The following is a 21,817-nucleotide window of genomic DNA, read 5'->3' as shown; positions in this document are numbered from 1 at the left end:
ACACAAGACAATGCCACAGATGTCTTAAGTTTTGAGGGAGCGCTTAATTGACATGCTGACTACAGGAATGTCCACCAGAGCTGCTGCCAGATAATATAATGTTAATTTCTCCACTATAAACCGCCTCCAATGTCGTTTTAGAGAATTTGGCAGTATGTCCAATCGGCCTCACAACCACAGACCATTCCAGGACCTCCACATGTGGCTTCTTCACCTGAGGGATCGTCTGGGACGGGAGGACGGGGGGGTTGCTGAGGCATATTTCTGTCTGTAACAAAGGCCTTTGTGGGGAAAAACTCATTCTGATTGGCTGGGCCTGGCTCCCCAGTGGCTGGGCCTTGCTCCCCAGTGGCTGGGCCTATCCCCTCCCAGGCCCACTCACCTCCCGCTTTGGGCTGGATGAGTCAATGTGTAGTTCATGCATGTATAATCTATGATAAGAAAGACTGTCTTGCCTCAATTAGCCACAAAATATCTCGTTTGAATGCAACTGTTTTTCTAGAAGCCATTCTCCTATATTTTCCCCCACATGGGCCAGCCCCCTAGCAATTCGAGTTCTATGAGCCAATGAGCTTCAGTCCCTCGCCATTTGAGTGACAGCTAGCAAGATGCACACATAGTACAGAAAGCGAGAGCAATGATGTGGCACTCATATCTGCACGTGTGACATGGTACGCAATTTTCTGGGACTTTTGGCTCGTGAGCATTACTTTCAGAATTACTGGCTAAAAAGTATACACAAGGTAACTGTGACTATCAAAACCAGGAAACATGAATTCCATTAGTGCAGAAAAATGTACTTTCAATTAGATATTGTTAGGTATGAGCCAGAGGCAGCGTTCCAGGCTGACTACATTGCCGATGCCACACAACGCCTGGAAAGGTGTTTATCAAAACAGCTGCCCACATCATATGGTATAGTAATCTGATGCCCGGCTGCACAGTCGATTATTAGTCCCTCACTCCCTCCCTCTGCGATTGCAAATTTTTTTGAAAAGTCAACAATTCCCCGCATACTATGCAAGGCCTTGCAAATTTGACAAATCACTGCACTATTTCCGCACAAAACAGTAAAATCATTGCAATATTATCACATAAAACGAAAACTGACCCATCATTGCAGCACATAAATTGGACTCAATTTCAACCAATCACCGTACATTTACTTCATAATATGGTTCAATCAAGCCACATGTCAACAAACTTTTTCCCTCGTCCCCGCATTTTAGGGACAAATTGGAGGACTAACCCATTGTATATTGGCATGCAAAATGTCAGAATTGCCGCAGCAAAACCAAGCATTTTTGCCCGCAGATATCCCTGCGAAATCCCAGAGGGACAGGATGATGTGGCATGCAATGCAATGTCTGCATTGAAGCCAGCCTGGAACATGACCATAGTCACTTGTTACATTGTGGAAAGTACAAACTCATACACCATACAGGCCCCATACGCAAATATATAGTACCATACATACAGAACTACTAACATGTAAACTTGTGCAGTCTTGACTTCATAACCAAGCAGACCGTCTGACTGTTATTATGTGTAAATACTTCATTTATTTAGATGAATGTGTATAATAACATACTTATATATAGCTGGACAGTTCTTGATGTTTGAGAAAGGACATATCAGCGACATTTCTTTGTTTTATTTGTGCATCATTTTGCACCTCACATAATCATGAAGGAACTAGACTATCAACTGTGAAAGACACTGTGGTGAGTCCCATTGTAAAATAATGATCTACATTGAAAAACTGCAACATGAAAATATACATTCAGATAATCAGTTATAAATGGACTAACGTCACACAAAAAAAACAGCATTAAAAACAATTAAATGAGACAAATCTATATGAGTCAATTACTTTGGTGATTATAAAAAAAATAAAAAAAACGATTGATCTTCCCCTCAACACTTGATTGTCATGTTGCTGGAATGCAAATTCTGGAAGTAGTGGTCTGGATTCACGTTGGAGGAGAGCTGAATCTGGCTACCAGTGGGGGAAATCTCAGTGAATGCAGCCATAGTCTCGATTCAGGCTTGTGAAGCTTGTCCCTCGTATTTCTCCACATAGCATGTCCATGCATAGGGTGTCAGATGGCTAGTGTCACTTGTGGGTGGGGCCTAATGCTGCTCATCATACCGCCTCTGACTCAACCAGGCCTCTTCTTTTTCTTCTTCTTCCACAGAGGGTGCTATAATCCTGGAGTTTTTGCTGCAGAAAATGACATAGCTTGAAGATTATCAAACATATTTTTTGCAAAAGAAAATAACTATGACTTAAGACAGAAAAAAATATACATACAGGAAACTTGACAGACAGACAAACAGACAGACAAAGAGACAGACAGATACTGGAGATGGGTACTCACGGAAACTCCGTGGCTTTCTCGCAGATGTAGCTGATGAGATCTTCACAGAAGAAATCATTCCACAGTCCCTCGTGGATGAGGCCGGCGCAGTCCTCTCCTCTCTCGTGCCCGTGGCTCCAGTTGTCTGGCTGTCCGGGCTTCCACTGCCTACAGTCACACAGCAGAGGGCACTCACACACTGAAACCTAACTTGAGACAGATGCATGTAACTGCGTCTTCCCCTTTAGTCTTGCATTGATATTAATGGGATTATCTCGGCTGTGAAAGACTAGCATCAGCCTTGACACTGAGGTACTATACATACGAGAAGGCAGGTTCGGTTCCATCCAGCCAGCGCCATGCATTCTCCTCCTCCCTGTCTGTCAGACCCATCCAGAAGTAGCCCTTTCCAGAGGTCTGCTTTTGCAGCCATTTCTGAGAGAAAACAAGGAAACATGATGTCAGTAATGTCACTCATTTTATGACTGTTTGAACAGTTGTGCTTTTTGATTTTGAAAGGCCTATGAGGATGACTCTTCTTACCTGTTCATCGTTATCGTTAATGATCACCATTGACGCGGTCTGGGCATCACAGCTTTTCTTTGCATCGTCAAAGTTGTGCAGCTCTTTGGAGAAGTGATAGCATTTGTCTCTGAAGCCAACCCACTCTTGAGGACAACCTGCAGTGAACGGTTATTGTTATACTATCACAATGAACTAATGTCCTGTCTATCATAGATGGTGTTGACAGAGTGATACAGACATATCGATGGTGTATAAAAACGAATTAGTATCACCTGGGGCTGACACAGTAGGAGCGGGGGCCTCACTCTGCATCGAGAAAGGGACCAAAGGCACTGCTGCTGCTGCTGCAGGTCGGGCAGTGAGTCCTGGCAGTCCAGGTGGCCCTGGGGCCCCCATGGGCCCCACCGGTCCCCTGGGTCCCTGTGCCCCAGCTGGCCCCACCTGTCCTCGGTCTCCCGACGGACCTTGTGGCCCCTGAGGACCGGCCTGTCCATCTCTCCCAGGGATCCCAGCAGTGCCTGGCTCACCATTCGCCCCCGGGGGTCCTGCCCTGCCCCCTGACCCTCGGGAGCCCTTTGAACCTGGGTTCCCCCGTGAGCCTGGCTGACCTTTGAACCCTTGTATTCCTGGTGGTCCTGGAGATCCCTTCTCTCCACGAAGCCCCTGCACCCCAGGCCCACCCGTATCCCCTTTCTCCCCTTTCTGACCGGGCTGACCGGCTCCTCCCTGGGGTCCTTTGTCTCCCCGCGGGCCTCTTGGACCAGGTGGACCTGAAACAAGAAACAACAAAAAGTCTATAAACCTGTGTCTGTTCAACTGTGGAGGAGTGTGAGTGTCACTTTAGCCTGCCTTCATGTACATATCTACCTCAAATCCCCGTACCTCTGCACATTGATCTAGTACTGTAACTCCCTGTATATAGCTCCATTCTTGTGTCATTTATTTTACTCCTCTTGTGTTACTAAACTCAGCAAAAAAAGAAACGTCCCTTTTTCAGGACCCTGTCTTTCAAAGATTATTAGTAAAAATCCAAATAACTTCACAGATCTTCATTGTAAAGGGTTTAAACACTGTTTCCCATGCTTGTTCAATGAACCATAAACAATTAATGAACATGCACGTTAAGACGCTAACAGCTTACAGACGGTAGGCAATTAAGGTCACAGTTATGAAAACTTAGGACACTAAAGAGGCCTTTCTACTGACTCTGAAAAACACCAAAAGAAAGATACCCAGGGTCCCTGCTCATCTGCGTGAATGTGCCTTAGGCATGCTGCAAGGAGGCATGAGGACTGCAGATGTGACCATGGCAATAAATTGCAATGTCCGTACTGTGAGATGCCTAAGACAGCGCTACAGGAAGACAGAACGGAAAGCTGATCGTCCTCGCAGTGGCAGACCACGTGTAACAACACCTGCACAGGATCGGTACATCCGAACATCACACCTGCGGGACAGGTACAGGATGGCAACTACAACATTTCCCCAAGTTATACCAGGAACGCACAATCCATCAGTGCTCAGACTGTCCGCAATAGGCTGAGAGAGGCTGGACTGAGGGCTTGTAGGCCTGTTGTAAGGCAGGTCCTCACCAGACATCACCGGCGACAACGTCGCCTATGGGCACAAACCCACCGTCGCTGGACCAGACAGGACTGGCAAAAAGTGCTCTTTACTGATGAGTCGCTGTTTTGTCTCACCAGGGGTGATGGTCGGATTCGCGTTTATCGTAAAAGGAATGAGCGTTAGACCGAGGCCTGTACTCTGGAGCGGGATCGATTTGGAGGTGGAGCGTCCATCATGGTCTGGGGCGGTGTGTCACAGTATCATCGGACTGAGCGTGTTGTCATTGCAGGCAATCTCAACGCTGTGGGTTACAGGGAAGACATCCTACTCCCTCGTGGTACCCTTCCTGCAGGCTCATCCTGAGATGACCCTCCAGCATGACAATACCACCAGCCATACTGCTCTTTCTGTGCGTGATTTCCTGCAAGACAGGAATGTCAGTGTTCTGCCATGGCCAGCGAAGAGCCCGGATCTCAATCCCATTGAGCACGTCTGGGACCTGTTGGATCGGAGGGTGAGGGCTAGGGCCATTCCCCCCAGAAATGTCCGGGACCTTGCAGGTGCCTTGTTGGAAGAGTGGGGTAACATCTCACAGCAAGAACTGGCAAATCTGGTGCAGTCCATGAGGAGGTGATGCACTGCAGTACTTAATGCAGGTGGTGGCCATATCAGATACTGACTGTTACTGTTACTTACTGATTTTGACCTCCCCTTTGTTCAGGAACACATTTTTCAATTTCTGTTAGTCACATGTCTGTGGAACTTGTTCAGTTTATGTCTCAGTTGTTAAATCTTGTTATGTTCATACAAATATTTACACATATCAAGTTTGCTGAAAATAAACGCAGTTGACAGTTTCTTTTTTTGCTGAGTTTATTTTATTTTTAAACTCTGCATTGTTGGGAAGGGCTCATAAGCAAGCATTGCACAGTAAAGTCTACACCAGTTGTATTAGACGCATGTGAATGTGATTTAATTTGATTTACCCTGTAGGATGGTGAAGTTGGTGATGAGCTGTGAGTGCTTGCTGTCTACCAGCTTCATTTCCTCCATGATGATGGAGAGGCTGGTGACCTCCTTGTCCAGGCGGGCCACCAGGTCGTCCTGCTGCGACCTCAGTGTGGTGGTGTCCGACCTCACGTCCGACACAGTGGCATTCAAGTCGGACAGGTAGTCGGAGTGGCGCCCCACTGTCTCAGCGCAGGTGCGGAGCTCGTTGAGGTTCAGGTTGATGGCGCCCAGGAGTTGGGTAGTAAAGCTGATGTTGCCAGTCACGCGGTCGATGCTCCCCTCTGACTCGTCCAGGCGTATCTCCAGCTGGTCGAACTTAGAGGAGGTGAGGTTGTCGTGGTCGCGCTGCTGGTCCATGATCTCCCTAAGAGTCTGGTCGTGGTTCTCTGCCAGGCTGGAGGTGTTCTGGAGCTGTCCAGACAGCGAGGCCAGCTGAGATGCCACGTCCTCCAGGCTGTCGTTGTTGGACTTGGCCAGGGCAGAGGCATTGGAGGCCAGCACCTGGAGGTTCTGCACCTTCTCCTTCAGCCAATCAGCGTCCGACTTCGTCTGCCTGGCCGTCTGCTCCAGGCTCTGGAAGTCGTTTCGGATCTTCTGGATGGCCTGGCTGGTGTCGTCCACAGATCTCTGCAAAGCCGAGATCAGGCCCCTCTGTTGGGCCTGGGTGAGGTTAAGATTCCCGATGCTCAGCAGGGCCTGGCTCTGCTGCCGAACCTGCACCTGGAGCTCCGTTTGCAGCCGAGCCGTGTCCTCCTGAAGACCCTCCATGGTGCCGCCGTAGGCCCGCAGGGTGCCATTGACAGACCTCAGCGTGGCCGTGTTGGCGTCCAGCAGACCCTGTATGGAGCCCTGGCTGCCCTGCATGTCCAGGCCAGAATCCTGCAGACGACCCAGGGCCGCCCGGTTACTGCTGCTCCTCTCTGCCACCTCAGACAGCTGTCGCTGCAGAGCCCGGATGTTGTTCTTAAAGGCCTGGATCTCTGTGGTAGTGTTCTCCGACTTCTCCCCAGTCTGGTCATCTGGGGACATGGTGTGAAAGAAATGATTACATAATGGTTGGTGTGGTTACTCTTCAATCAAAGATTAAAGAGACTTCAATCAAAGACTTCAGTAAAAACAGTAACTCTTAACTGTTATTGTTCAACACAATGCACAGGCTTAAATTACGAAGGATTATGCATGGTCAACTTGCTATAGGTAGTGGGGATACTCACCTAGCTTTTTCAAGTCTGTTTCCACAGCAATGATCTTCCCCCCATAGCTCTCGATACCTTCGGACACATTGTCAACCTTTTGCACCACTGCAACACAAACAACACAACACAGTTCAGGGTTAGCTCTTCCGCACAGTGGTGGGCTCCATACAATATTACGAGTCTGAGAAGGATGGGCAGAATAGCCTGCAATCACAGACACCATGTATAAAAGGGATCAGAAAGAATGATTATGAAACCTCACTCAGACACAATATATAAGATGTCTATATGTCTGGTGGGTATTTAATAATGGTCGCCTCAGCAATCACAAGCTTTAGGATTAGGAAATGGTCATGTAATACACAATAATGTCTCAATGACTGGGTGTGTCCATGAAGACTGAGCATGAGACACTAAAGACACTGGCAGATGAGCGCAGTGTGGGTGGGTGGTCAGAGGGAGTAGGGTCTGGAGAGGAGGGGGGTAGGACAGAGACACTGGAGGGACCCTGGGGGACAGGAAGCAACCGAGGGGGGTCCTCAGTAAACAGGGGGATCAAAGGGTACCCTAAGGAGACAGACGCTGTGTCAGGGAGGGTCTTTACTCCCCCACAGGCGACAGGACCCTTCATTTCCTCTGGAATGTGTCTGGGATTCCATGGAATCACCCCACCACCACTTCCACAGGCTAGGGAGCCATCTCTAACCATCTAACTGGAGCACGATATATCGGTAAGCATATCAGAATCGGACGATATTAGCTAAAATGACAACATCGGCATCTAGTTTAATGCCAATGTGCAAAACCGATGTCAAAGCTGACGTGCATACCTATATAACGTAGGTAGATGACGTAATGACGCCACGAAAAATACAGCGCTACATGTGCAACACAGCATTCCTAACCTAGCCCACAATGTCTGCTGTGTGGATCTATTTTGAAGTTTCAAAGGAAGATAACAAAAAGACCATCTGCAACGTTTGTGCTGCTATTATTTCCCGAGGACGGGAGAAAGTGAAATCTTTCAATACCACAAACCGAATGACTCACTTGAAAGTGCATCACCCCCAGACGTTCAGCGACTACTTAAAACAAAATCTAAAAAAAAACTAAACGCACACAACTAAACAAGTTCAAGTCGAGCAGTCATATGAGAGTAAGAACATTCCAACGAGACAACTCAAAGGCGAAATCCATTAACGCCAAGATAATGGAATTCATTGCCCTTGACAATCAACCATTCTCTCTCATGGATGATGCTGGCTTTCGCCGACTGGTCGAGCACCTCAAGAACTGATAAACACTAACAAGTAGACGCTATTTTTCAGATGTTGCCCTACCGGAGTTACACAGTATTGTTGAAATGCACATCCATGAGCTACTTGCTATGGGCGTCAATGCTATTATCTTCGCGACTGACATTTGGACCAGCGATGTCAGCCCCATGAGCATGCTGAGTCTGACAGCACAGTGGGTCGACGAGCATTTCGTACTGAGGAAAGCCGTATTGCATGCTCAAGAATGTGCTGGTTTCTCATACCGCTGCTGCCATTTGAGAACATGTTTGAAACTTGTAAACATGAACACACTCCAAGCTCCATTCGAACAACTGACTTGAGAAATAAGCTCATCAACTGCGTCTGCAGCAGACGTGATACCCTCTGTCATGGCATTGAAACGCCTGCTCAACAAAACTGCTGACACAGACCATGTGGTTAAAACTTGCAAAAGTACTCTACTAGAGGCTGTGAACAAGCGATTCAGTGGCATTCTCTCTGAGCCTCTTTACTGTGTCGCCACCATGCTCGATGCTAGGTACAAGGACCTCTACTTCGATACAGACAAGAAATCGGGTTTACGTGAAATGTTACAGACTCAGCTGGACAAGTTGGAAACAGAAACAGTGACAGTGCGCACCGAGGAAGAGGACCCATAACAGAAGAGGCCACAGACAGACAGAGCTTGTGAGAACAGACGCTGGGAGACGAGAAGCAAGTATAGGGAGTGAATATAGGGTGTGTGTGTGTGTGTGTGTGTGTGTGTGTGTGTGTGTGTGTGTGTGTGTGTGTGTGTGTGTGTGTGTGTGTGTGTGTGTGTGTGTGTGTGTGTGTGTGTGTGTGTGTGTGTGTGTGTGTGTGTGTGTGTGTGTTTCAACGATTTAACTGTACTAGAATACTTAACAGGCCGCAAAAACAATTAATATCGGTTATCGGTATCGGTATCAGGTTTTTTGGCAAGGAAAATATTGAATATCGGTATCGGCCGAAAATGTCATATAGGTGCATCCCTAGTTACAACCAGTGAAAACTATACCCTAGCTGTTATTTCTATCCTCCACTTAAGAAAACAGGTAAAGACCAACCAACTAATCAAGCTCAAAGACCACACTGAGCTCAACCCTTAAATGGATATCATCATTCACTTTATTCTAGACCACCAAGGATCGAATCATCATAAAGATCATAAAGACACAAGAGGAGAAGACGCATGAGCACCTCAGTTCCTCCTTCTGACTGAGAGCACTGGAGGACATGGATAGATAGATCCCACTGTTACGACTGAGTGTGTGCAATCTGGGCAAGCTGTACAGATGTAGCATCTTAATTTGAGCCAGTTTGCTACAGCAGGAAAATAATCCTGCAGCAACAGGAAATGTGAATTATTATGTGGATTATGATTATTGGACATTTTATTGGGGTTGATACATTTTTCGTAAGGGAAAATCAAGTCTGAAATTTCAAAGTGTAAATTACAAACATCAGAAGACTTTTTAAACCTCAAATGCGCTCTTTGGAAATGGGGATGGATACAAAACGAATGGAGTTTGCACTGCAGGTAGAAATATGTGAATTGTGAATAATGCAAAAGCATGTCAGCAAAAGCCTCACGAGTATACCATTTAGAAAACATTTGATGGATAGGTTACTTGGCAAATGCGTGCCAGGATTAGAAAGAATCCAGACACATTGCCTTTGAACCAGCTTTCATTATAATAATGTAAGGGTAGCCTACAAGGGCTTGTTCTTTAATAAAAGTAAAAGGAAAACAAGCACTTGTTACAGGAAAATAACAAATGTTTCTAAATATGAAGATAACTCATATAAGACAGGTAAATGACCAATCATGTCGCTATGGTTTGAAAATAGAAGAGTACCGGCTTTAACAGGTCGAAATTGCAAACAAGCGTGTGTTTGACAATTGTGCTGACTTAACACCAGCCAAAAATAGAGCCCTATAAATGTAACATTTCCTGCATTGCACATTTTCCAATCTTAAGAGGTTACATTTTTAAAATGACGACAGTAAGTGCCAAATAAAAAAAACATGGTTGACCATAACAGGGTTGTCGATTTCATCTTAAATCAGCCATAAATCAGGGGAAATGGAAGCTTGTTGTTAAATTGTTCAAACATTTCTAGCCTGTCTATATGGGTAACAGGGTTGACGTGTTACGCTCAACATGCTCAGTTGTCCAACACAAAACACCACAAAATGGTCAAAAAGAGGAGAACCAACTCACCTGCTTTTACACTATGATTTGACTATTAGATGTTCAATGTCTCTTTTGCAAAAAAATATTTGAAAAGGAATAGTTCCACCATATTAAAACGACAGTTCAGTTCACATAACAGCCCACTGGCCACAGACGTCAGTTCAACGTGTATTCCACATTGGTTCAACGTAATTTCATTGAAATGACGTGGAGACAACATAGATTCAACCAGTGTGTGCCAAGTGGGAGGGTCGACCTTAAAATGAGGGACAGGTTTTTGTTTTACTTTAAAATGAATCACTAATCACATGAAGTAAATAATCATCTTCAGAAATGACTTTGTAAAAGCAACAAAAATAACTAGGGCTTTACACTGATGGTAAAAACTTTGAGAAATGTTGGGGTTAAGTGGGTTAAAATCTTCCTGGAAATCACAGAGGGTGCACAGAGGGGCATGTCAAAATGCTAATTTATTGAATTTTCCACGTGGTCTATATTAAAGGGCACTTCGTTGAATATAACCAGCTTTTAAAATTCTATATTAGTGCACAATTTCTACTTAAAATATCAAAGGGAAGAAAAAGGCACCCATTTCATGGAACATCCCAATTAAGGAAGAAGTAGAGTGATGACAGAACATCTAACTAACAACGACAGAGAGGATGGAAGGCAACAGCTTGGAAATGAGAGATGAGAGACAGAGAAATAACAATGTGTCATTCTTCAAACCCGCCAAGGATGAGTGTACTTTTCTCATTGTCAACAAACAATGGAAAAAAATGCCTTGCGGAAATAGAAACCCAGAAGTTCATGCTTTTAATGACTTGCATGTGTTCGTCTGTAATTGTGCTAAGCTAAAATGGGAGTAGACCGAATCGCTTGATTCATGCCATATTCCCATGCATGCATAACATGGAATTCAGCCCAAAAGTAGCCTATAATTACCTTTTCCCATTTAGATGGAATTTATTTCAGGTGAGTGTCTTATCAAGAGTGCTGTGGTGTTAGAAGCACTCCTACCTGATAGTGTTGACTGGGGCCCATATTCACAAAGCGTCTCAGAGTAGGAGTTCTGATCTAGGATCAGGTCCCACCCCCTTCTTATTCATTAAGATTTAAGGCAAAGATCATCCTCGATCAGCACTCCTACTCTGAGTCGCTTTCTGGATATGGGCCTGGTATGGGTGGTGTCATAGACATGTAGTAGTGTTTGTGAAACTCAGAGGTAATTGCTTTCGCATGTTTGAGAAAGTGTTTACTACATAAACTCTCTGAACGTATAACCCTCCCAGGATCCCACTCTTTCCATTGCAGGAAACAAGAGATCAAAACAACATTCCCAACCATTCCTAGAAATGTCTCCAGACTTAAAACATAGAGAAGTCATAAAATTATGGTGGAAAATTGCTTCGTACAGAGTAGACGTCCTAATATTTTGGGGAAATCAAGTCGCCTGTATATGGAAATCAAATGCCACTCGGGATGTAGCCTTCTCAGCCTGGTGGACGGATGTAGAGTGCCAGTCAAAAGTTTGGGCCAGTCAAAAGTTTGGGCACACCTACTCATTCAAGGGTTTTTCTTTATTTTCACTATTTTCTAAATTGTAGAATAATAGTGAAGACATCAAAACTATGAAATAACACATATGGAATCATGTAGTAACCAAAAAAGTTGTAAAAAATGGCGCCGGAGGAGATGGCTGCTGTTTTACGGGCTCCTAACCAATTGTGCTATTGCGTGTGTTTTTTCACGTTATTTGTAACTTATTTTGTACATAATGTTTCTGCCACCGTCTCTTATGACCGAAAAAAGCTTCTGGATAACAGGACAGCGATTACTCACCTCGTACTGGACAAAGCATTTTTATTTTTATTTGATGCGAAGGATTTACTTCAGACACCCAACAAGGCCCAAATCCCCATCATTCGCCTGAAGAAGATACAGAGATATTGGGGACGTACTGTAGGTTGGGGTGCCTTGTAAGGATCCGACGGCGAGTGAGTAATCCCCCTTGGATAATAAAATGGATGAGCTCTGATCAAGACTATCCTACCAACGGGACATTAAAAACTGTAATATCTTATGTTTCACCGAGTCGTGGCTGAACGACGACATGGATAACATACAACTGGCTGGGTGTTTCAGTCCATCGGCAAGATAGAACAGCTGCCTCCAGTAAGAGGCAGCTATTTCTCTCAAGGTTTTGCTCGCCTGAGGTAGAGTATCTCATGATAAGCTATAGACCAAGAGAGTTTTCATCTATATTTTTCGTAGCTGTCTATTTACCACCGCAAACCAATGCTGGCACTAAGACGGCACTCAACGAGCTGTATAAAGCCATAAGCAAACAAGATAATGCTCATCCAGAGGCGGGGCTCCTAGTGGCCGGGGACTTTAATGCAGGGAAACTTAAATCCGTTTTACCTCATTTCTACCAGCATGTTACATGTGCAACCAGAGGGAAAAGAACTCTAGACCACCATTACACCACACACAGAGACACGTACAAAGCTCTCCCTCGCCCTCCATTTGGCAAATCTGACTATAACTCAATCATCCTGATTCCTGCTGACAAGCAAAAACGAAAGCAGGAAGTACCAGTTACTCGCTTAATGAGGAAGTGGTCAGAGGACGCAGATGTTAAGCTACAGGACTGTTTTGCTAGCATAGACTGGAATCTGTTCCGGGATTCTTACAATGGCATTGAGGAGTACACAGTGACCACACGTACATACTCCAACCAGAAGCCATGGATTACAGGCAACATCAGCACTGAGCTAAAGGGTAGAGCTGCCGCTTTCATGGAGCGGGACTCTAACCTGAACGCTTATAAGAAGTCCCGCTATGCCCTCCGACGAACCATCAAACAGGCAAAGCATCAATACAGGACTAAGATTGAATAGTACTACACCGGCTCCACACTCATCGGATGTGGCAGGGCTGTCAAACTATTACGGACTACAAAGGGAAGCATAGCCGGTAGCTGCCCAGTGACACTAGCCTACCAGACGAGCTAAATAACTTCTATGCTCGCTTCGAGGCAAGCAACACTGAAGCATGCATGAGAGCATCAGCTCTTCCAGAAGACTGTGTGATCACGCTCTCCATAGCCGATGTGAGTAAGACCTTTAAACAGGTCAACATTCACAAGGCCGCAGGGCCAAACGAATTACCAGGATGTGTACTCTGAGCATGCGCTGACACACTGGCAAGTATCTTCACTGACATTTTCAACCTGTCCCTGACCGAGTCTGTAATACCAACATGTTTCAAGCAGACCACCATAGTCCCTGTGCCCAAGAACACCAATTTAACCTGCCTAAATGACTACCAACCCGTAGCACTCACGTCTGTAGCCATGAAGTGCTTTGAAAGGCTGGTCATGGCTCACATCAACACCATTATCCCAGAAACCCTAGACCCACTTCAATTTACATTCCGCCCCAACAGATCCACAAATGATGCAATCTCTATTGCACTCAAAACTGCCCTTTCCCACCTGGACAAAAGAAACACCTATGTGAGAATGCTATTCATTGACAACAGTTCAGCGTTCAACACCATAGTGCCCTCAAAGTTCACCCCTGAGCTAAGGACCCTGGGACTAAACACCTCCCTTTGCAACTGGATCCTGGACTTCCTGATGGGCCGCCCCCAGATGGTAAGGGTAGGTAACAACACATCTGCCACGATGATCCTCAACACGGGGGCCCCTCAGGAGGAGGTGCTCAGTCCTCTCCTGTACTCCCTGTTCACCCATGACTGCATGGCCAAGTATGACTCCAACAGTATGACTCCAACACCATCATTAAGTTTGCCGATGACACAACAGCCTGATCACCGACAACGAGACAGACTATAGGGTGGAGGTCAGAGTCCTGGCAGTGTGGTGCGAGGATAAGAACCTCCCCCATCAAGACAAAAGAGATGATTGTGGACTACAGGAAAAGGAGGACTGAGCACGCCCCCCTGCAGGTTGAGAGCTTCAAGTTCCTTGGTGTCCACATCACCAACAAACTATCATGTTCCAAACACACCAAGACAGTCTTGAAGAGGGCACGACAATGCCTATTCTCTATCAGGAGACTGAGAAGATTTGGAATGGGTCCTCAGATCCTCAAAACGTTCTACAGCTGCACCATCGAGAGCATCCTGACTGGTTGCATCAGCCTGGTATGGCAACTGCTCGGCCTCCAACCGCAAGGCACTACAGAAGGTAGTGTGTACGGCCCAGTACATCACTGGGGCCAAGCTTCTTGCCATCCAGGACCTCTATACCAGGCGGTGTCAGAGGAATTCTGTGGAATTTCTTTCCTTCTTAATGCATTTGAGCCAATCAGTTGTGTTGTGACAAGGTAAGGGTGGTATACAGACGATAGCCCTATTTGGTAAAAGACCAAGTCCATATTATAAGCAAAGAGAAACGACAGTCCAATTCCTTTAAGACATGAAGGTAAGTCCATTTGTAAAATTTCAAAAGCTTTGAAAGTGCAGTCGCAAAAACCATCAAGCTCTATGGTGAAACTGGCTCACATGAGGACCGCCACAGGAAAGAAAGACCCTGAGTTTCCTTTGCTGCCGTGGATAAGTTCATCAGAGTTACCAGCCTCAGAAATTGCAGCCCAAATAAATGCTTCACAGAGTTCAAGTAACACATTTCAACATCAACTGTTCAGAGAAGACTGCATGAATCAGGCCTTCATGGTCGAATTGCTGCAAAGAAACCACTACTAATGGACACCAATAATATGAAGAGACTTGCTTGGGCCAAGAAACACGAGCAATTGACAATAGACCGGTGGACATTTGTCTTTTGGTCTGATGAGTCCAAATTTGAGATTTTTGGTTCCAACCGCCATGTCTTTGTGAGATGCTGAGTAGGGGAACGGATGATCTCCGCATGTGTAGTTCCCAACGTGAAGTACGGAGGAGGTATGATGATGTGGGGGACCTTTGCTGGTGACACAGTCTGTGATTTATTTAGAATTCAAGGCACACTTAAACAACTTCTTTGGGATCGGTGTCCCGTCCACGGGACGGTTAAGCTAACGTAGGCTAATTAGATTAGCATGAGGTTGTAAGTAACAAGAACATTTCCCAGGACATAGACATAGCTGATATTGGCAGAAAGCTTAAACTATTGTTAATATAACAATCCAATTTACAGTAGCTATTACAGTGAAATAATACCATGCTATTGCTTGAGGAGAGTGCACAATTTTGAACATGAAAAGTTATTAATAAACAAATTAGGCACATTTGGGCAGTCTTGATACAAAATTTTGAACAGAAATACAATGGTTCATTGGATCAGTCTAAAACTTTGCACATACACTGCTGCCATCTAGTGGCCAAAATTGCACCTGGGCTGGAATAATACAGTATGGCCTTTCTCTTGCATTTCAAAGAGAATGGTACAAAAAATGTCAAAGGTACGGTTGGTTTTTTCTTTGCATTATCTTTTACCAGATCTATTGTGTTATATTTTCCTACATTCCTTTCACATTTCCACAAACTTCAAAGTGTTCCCTTTCAAATGGTACCAAGAATATGCATATCCTTGCTTCAGGGCCTGAGCTACAGGCAGTTAGATTTGGGTATGTAATTTTAGGTGAAAATTAAAAAAAAGGAGCGGATTTAATGGCTACCAGAGCATTCTGCAGCGATACACCATGCTATCTTGTTTGTGCTGGGTGAGACTATCATTGTTTTTTCATCAGGACAATGACCCAACACACCTCCAGGCTGTGTAAGGACTATTTGACCAAGGAGAGTCATGGAGTGCTGCATCAGATGACCTGGCCACCACGATCACCCAACCTCAACCCAATTGAGATGGTTTGGGATTAGTTGGACCACAGAGTGAAGGAAAAGCAGCCAACAAGTGCTCAGCATATGTGGGAACTCATTAAAGACTATCGCAAAAGCATTTCAGGTGAAGCTGGTTGAGAGAATGCCAAGAGTGTGCAAAGCTGTCATCAAGGCAAAGGGTGGCTACTTTGAAGAATCTCAAATATAAAATATATTTAGATTTGTTTAACACTTTTTTGGTTACTACATGATTCCATATGTGTTATTTCATAGTGTTGATGTCTTCAATATTATTCTACAATGTAGAAAATAGTCAAATAAAGAAAATCCCTTGAATGAGTAGGTGTGTCCAAACTTTAGACTGGTACTGTATGTTCCACATTTTCACCTTCATAGATGACTAACCACCCAAAATACTTTTGAAATACAAAAACAACTATGACAGTTTTGAGAAAGCCATATGATCTATAAAAACTCCCTGTCGATTGAAAGAGTAGTTTTACCTCAGATTGGATAGGTATGGCCAGTCTGAATGAAATGTTCCACTGCAAACTAAATGAGACACATTTCCAGACACCATACACTACTGTACCACACAGAGCTCGAAAGACACACTCACCTTAAACCATACATTTACTGTACATTGTTTCTCTGCATAACACACACACACAAACACACACACATACACACACACCAACACTCACATACACACACACACTGTATAATATCTGGCCAAGAGCTATGCCCTACTATGGCATGTGTAGTAGGCCAGCTGTGCTGCAGCTGTGGTTTCTGGGTGTCATCCCTTCCTCACACAAAACACACACACACCCACACACTGAGCAGGCACCGAGCATGCACGCACAAAAGCATGCACACACACACACACACACACACACACACACACACACACACACACACACACACACATGCGTACATACACCCATACACACAACCTGACAACGCTTATTTTGGCTAAAGCTCTGATTATAGCCCAGAATGTAGTGACAGACCCCATGCACACAGCCTGAGCACAGAGAGAAACAGAGGGAAAGAAAGAAAGGGAAAAATAAATTAATGCAGCAGGAGTGCTGAGTGAGGAGACTCCCCCTACACCCTTTAATTCCCCTCTCTGTGTCCTCTCCTTCCTCATATTCATATTTTTCTGATCCCTACCTCATCCAAACTGGGTCGCGTCTCAAATGCCACCCTATTCCCTATGTAGTGCACTACTTTTGACCAGAGCCCCCTGGTCAAAAGTAGTGCACTATATAGGGAATAGGCTGACATTTGGGATGCAGGCCTAGTCTTGCCTGCAAGGACAGCCTATATCATGGAGGTTCTATATCTCAGTGGAGACCACATGCACACCATAAAGAGATTAAGAGACAAAGCGAGGACATTGTTATGGGTGAGAGTAGAGAGCACAGGGTCAGAGATATGCTGTATTCTACAGTACAGAATACAGATGTGAGGTGAATAGAGCATTGGGATCTCACTCCACATAACCATCTGGACCTGACTGCATGCTTAGGGCTGTGGAGCTGTGGTTCCCTGGACAGCCCAGTACTACAGCTCCGCCAGTAAAAACCCAATTTCAGTGGGTTCTGCTAGAGTGGCACCGAGTTCACCGCTCATCTGGTCTAAATTAGGGATGCATTAAGATGTGCAGCGGGGAACAAGGATGAGGATTGACTGCTGACTGACTGAACCCAATTGTGAGTGTGAAGGACATTACATTTAATGTAGTTGAGAGTCCCCAATAACCACGAGAGATGTAAAACCAGTGTCATTTTGAGATGTTGTAAATAGGAAAAAAAACACATGTACACATATGGGAATGGTTAGCGCAATTATCACAGGAACAGTCTTAAGTTTGGCCTTCGGACCGTTGCGGGACAGTTTTCCCAAAGCCGGAAAACTCAGAACGCAGGAAGTGGAGCTCCGCAAAGCCGCGGGTTGGTTCCCGGAGGTGTGATTGGGGGTGTTGGTTAAATAAACAGAGACAGGGTGAATGGGGGGACGTGTGCAGGGGTGCAGGAAGGGTGCAAGGGGGAGGACAGACAACGGCGCTGAGGTTTTGTGGAAAAGCAAAAAAAGGGGGCAGACTGTGTGTAAATGTTACTTTCGAGAGAAAAGGGGCTTGTTTTAGTTTCAGAGAGTGGGATGATTTTACAGAGTGGGATCTCTCAGAGTTTCCATGACTCTTCCACTGGCCTTAATTAATAACAATGAAACATTGTCCAACAGCATCTATGTCATGTTTGGGCAGACCGAACGGGGTCACTGGGGATGTTAGGCACACAAACACACAACACACACACAGCCTGGTCCCCCCACACACACTCTCCAATGTAATCTTATTTCCTGGCAGGATATGAACAAGGACCCCACGCACAGTTTGGACAATCACTTTCTCAACAAACCGCACGACTTTAGTGAAATATGTCAAGTAACAACATGTTAGGGCATAATCAGGTTCGGTTGAACGATGTTAGCCACCACGGTTGGACAAGGACATACACTTTCTGTTCTATGTCTCAAAAGTAGCATGCCTTTTTGACAGACACACCAGCATGAAAATACGTCTCTCCCTACCTCTTTAAAGTTGACACCTTATTATCCTGGTCAAAAGTTGTGCACTACATAGGGAATAGGGTGCCATTTGGGACGCAGACATGCATACACTTTGCCTGACAGATAGATGTGTGTCTCTGCTTACCTTTATAACCGAGGACAGCCACAGCGATGGTGAGTAGAGTGCACAGCACGTAGAGTAGTGCTATGGAGGTCTTTAACGCCCACTCATTCTTACACTTAGTGCACTGGGTCCCCTCCTGGATCCCTACACAAGGGAGAGAAATGCAGATTAATAAACATTTGGGAAAATAGTTAGCATATTTCCTTTCCTTCCAACATCAATATTCACAATGTAGCCATACGAAGTGAAAGGATGTTATGGTTATCATACAAAAACATTTAATACATTGTATGAAGGTCCTGGGTCTCTGTGCATTGCCTGTGGCAGGGGTATTCAATGCTTACCCTACGAGGTCCAGAGCCTGCTGGTTTTCTGTTATACCTGATAATTAATTGCACCCACTTAAATCAGTCCCTGATTAGAGGGGAACAATGAAAAAACGTAGTGAAACTGGTTTCGAGGTCCAGAGTTGAGTTTGAGGGGCCTAGGGGATAGGGTGTCATTGTCATAAGTAGTGGACTATATAGGTAACAGGGTGCCATTTGGAACACATGGTCAGGTGTCTATTGTGGCTCAGATGGCTGCAGAGTCAGGCTATGTGGAGACAGCAGAGAGCGAGGTCAGAGTGGGGCCTGGCTGGCCCTATGTGGGCTGGGAATCTGGGGCCTATCCAGGTTCTGGGTCTGAATCTCCAGATCACCACATCTGGACAAACAGCCTGGAGGCCACATTAAAGGGCCCACTGGTCCCCTGAGGGCCCGGTTGGTGAGGGGGCGAGGGACACCAAACAAACACATAAGATGAAGAGATATGATACCAACCTCCTCTGATTCAAACCATGGACCTTCAAGTGCCTCCAACCAGTGGGGAAAGTCACAGAGCCACGCAAGCATTCTCCTACATTCTCTTGGAATATTACTTTCCAAGGATATCTTTCCTGACAGATGAGTGCCGAGATCCGCAGTGCTGACGGGAACACAGCTGTATTTCATTTGAATTCAGGAAGTGGGGGAAAATGAAAGGTCCTGCTTTCCATGTACCTGAAATAAAACTCCTTTGCATGTTCAGCGCAAGGAAAGCCACTTCCAAGACATGGAAATTTCCATGGCAACACAAAGGCAGCCTGTGCCAATGCAATCTTTGTGTTAACACTTCTTGGCCTATGCTAAATATATGCCTATTGAGCTTCCTGTTTTGTTTAATGTGATTATGATAATGAATTATATCCTAATAATTTCCATTAAAAGCATTGGTGTAGAAATGGTTATTTCCAGTGTAGCCTAGTCTTAAAAATAAAGGTTCCAGTTGGAACCAAATAAGAACCTTAAATAGGATGGTTCTTTGAGGAATAGCACACACTCGACACCTTATTTTATGCAAATAAAATACATATTTTAGAGTACCACCCATGACTATGTTTGCTAGTAACATAGACATGGTAGTTTCTTTCATTCATTGTTATCCATGAGACATTTGCCGAGTGAGATCCTAATTGAATGACTCAATGTTTAAAGGTAATTTATATTTCATAAGGCCTTATTTTGAGGGTCTAGTTAAACCCTAACAAGGTCACCTGAAACTCATGGTTTACAGTCCACAGCAGGCCTGTAAAGTATCGTGTTATTCCTATTAGAATTCAGACAGAGTGGGGATATCCAACGTTCTGAATTTGTTTTCACCCGCAACCTATATTATAACTGCGCAACCTATACTGTATGATACTACCTAAAGCAGAGGTATTCAACTCTTACCCTACAAGATCCAGAGCCTGCTGGTTTTCTGTTCTACCTGATAATGAATTGCACACAGCTGCTGTCCCAGGTCTAAATCAGTCCCTGATTAGAGGGGAACAGTAAAAAAAAATATTAATAATGCAGTGGAACTGGCTTCAAGGCTCAGAGTTGAGTTTGAGGGACCTAAAGCATCTAAACTGGAACAACTATTTCAGTAACGGGTGCAATAAGTCCAAGTAACAGATTTGATTAGTTTACAAAAATGTATGTTATTTATATTTGAGTAGCATAAGATGAGTTAATCAATCAAAAACATAGATATTGAAACAAACCATTCTAAAAATCAATGCATGCTGTGAAATATGATAATGATGGGTGTGGTTTTGGTTCAGCCATGGTTATTAACACCAACACTGAGGTTATTTTACACCACTTAGTGTTAATTTGACTCCTTACAGTGTTAGTTTAAGCCCTGAATCAACACTAGAAATGTTACACTAGTTAACACTGCCCAATGTGCTCTGTGCTATGAAAGGGACACATCTGCAGCCTTCCATACATTTCAAGAACCTTTTAGAACTTTGAAGAACCAAAGATGCCACGCGAAGAACCCCACACTTAACTAAAAGGTTATTCTTTATCAGGCAAGAGTTCCCCAAGGAACCTTAAGAGCTGAGGAAGAACCATTTAAGAATCTTCATTTTCTTCAGTGCACTGGAACCATTTGGTGCCAGAGGACTTGAGTCACCACCCATACAGTTGAAACGAGGTATAGCTAGCACGGGATAGCTTTAGCCAATTAGAAAATACTGCAGTGATCAGGTTTTTAATTGATTTTTAAAAGTTTGTCAGGTTGCTCGGCTGCTATAGGGCCGCAGTGGGACTTGAAGATGCATTGTGTCCACACAGCCAAGTCAGAGTGAACATTTAATATACCTGAAAGAGTGTTGAGGCACGGACAAAGCATACGCAAACACAGTTCAACACTCCAAGCTTTCACTAGCTCCTAGCCAACCTTGAGTCATTCAGGTTGACTCAACTCCCTGGCGGTCCAAGCATGCAGCCGTTCACTAACTTCACTTTAGCTCACTGAGGCAAATGATGCACTCCCCATCGCCCCTAACAACCACATGGAGCACTTCAGCAGTCAGCACACTGCTCTATTACACAACACGTTAAGATAACACAACTGGAGAGCTGTTCTTTTCATTACTGTTACTCTTTAACAACAGTCACTCCACGGCACATTCGGAAACTATTCAGACCCCTTGTCTTTTTTCACATTTAGTTACGTTACAGCCTTATTCTAAAATTGATTCATTTTATTTTTCCTCATCAATCCACACACAATGACAAAGCAAAAACAGTTTTTTTGAAATTTTAGCAAAGAAATAGTTGTCCTTCTGGAAGATTCTCTCATC

At 44.7% G+C, this 21,817-nt stretch overlaps 1 protein-coding gene across 2 annotated transcripts in view; it reads right to left on the bottom strand.

The window, feature by feature from the left end:
• Window positions 1-1,539: 1,539 nt before the first annotated feature.
• The window catches only part of LOC120051154 (collectin-12-like), a 61,665-nt gene continuing 41,387 nt past the window's right edge, over window positions 1,540-21,817 (bottom strand). For both annotated transcript variants that reach the window (XM_038997862.1, XM_038997861.1), the window contains 8 exons: window positions 18,685-18,807; window positions 6,677-6,763; window positions 5,438-6,481; window positions 3,158-3,655; window positions 2,904-3,040; window positions 2,686-2,795; window positions 2,382-2,528; window positions 1,540-2,224 (listed from right to left, as the gene is read on the bottom strand). In XM_038997862.1, coding sequence (XP_038853790.1) covers window positions 2,134-2,224; window positions 2,382-2,528; window positions 2,686-2,795; window positions 2,904-3,040; window positions 3,158-3,655; window positions 5,438-6,481; window positions 6,677-6,763; window positions 18,685-18,807 — 2,237 coding nt within the window. In that variant the 3' untranslated portion in view covers window positions 1,540-2,133. The remainder of the gene's footprint in view (window positions 2,225-2,381; window positions 2,529-2,685; window positions 2,796-2,903; window positions 3,041-3,157; window positions 3,656-5,437; window positions 6,482-6,676; window positions 6,764-18,684; window positions 18,808-21,817) is intronic.

Source organism: Salvelinus namaycush, chromosome 7 (genome assembly GCF_016432855.1).
Source record: "Salvelinus namaycush isolate Seneca chromosome 7, SaNama_1.0, whole genome shotgun sequence".
Lineage (NCBI taxonomy): Eukaryota > Metazoa > Chordata > Actinopteri > Salmoniformes > Salmonidae > Salvelinus > Salvelinus namaycush.
The sequence above is the reverse complement of the archived record's forward strand: the minus strand, read 5'-3'. Positions and strand labels throughout refer to the sequence as shown.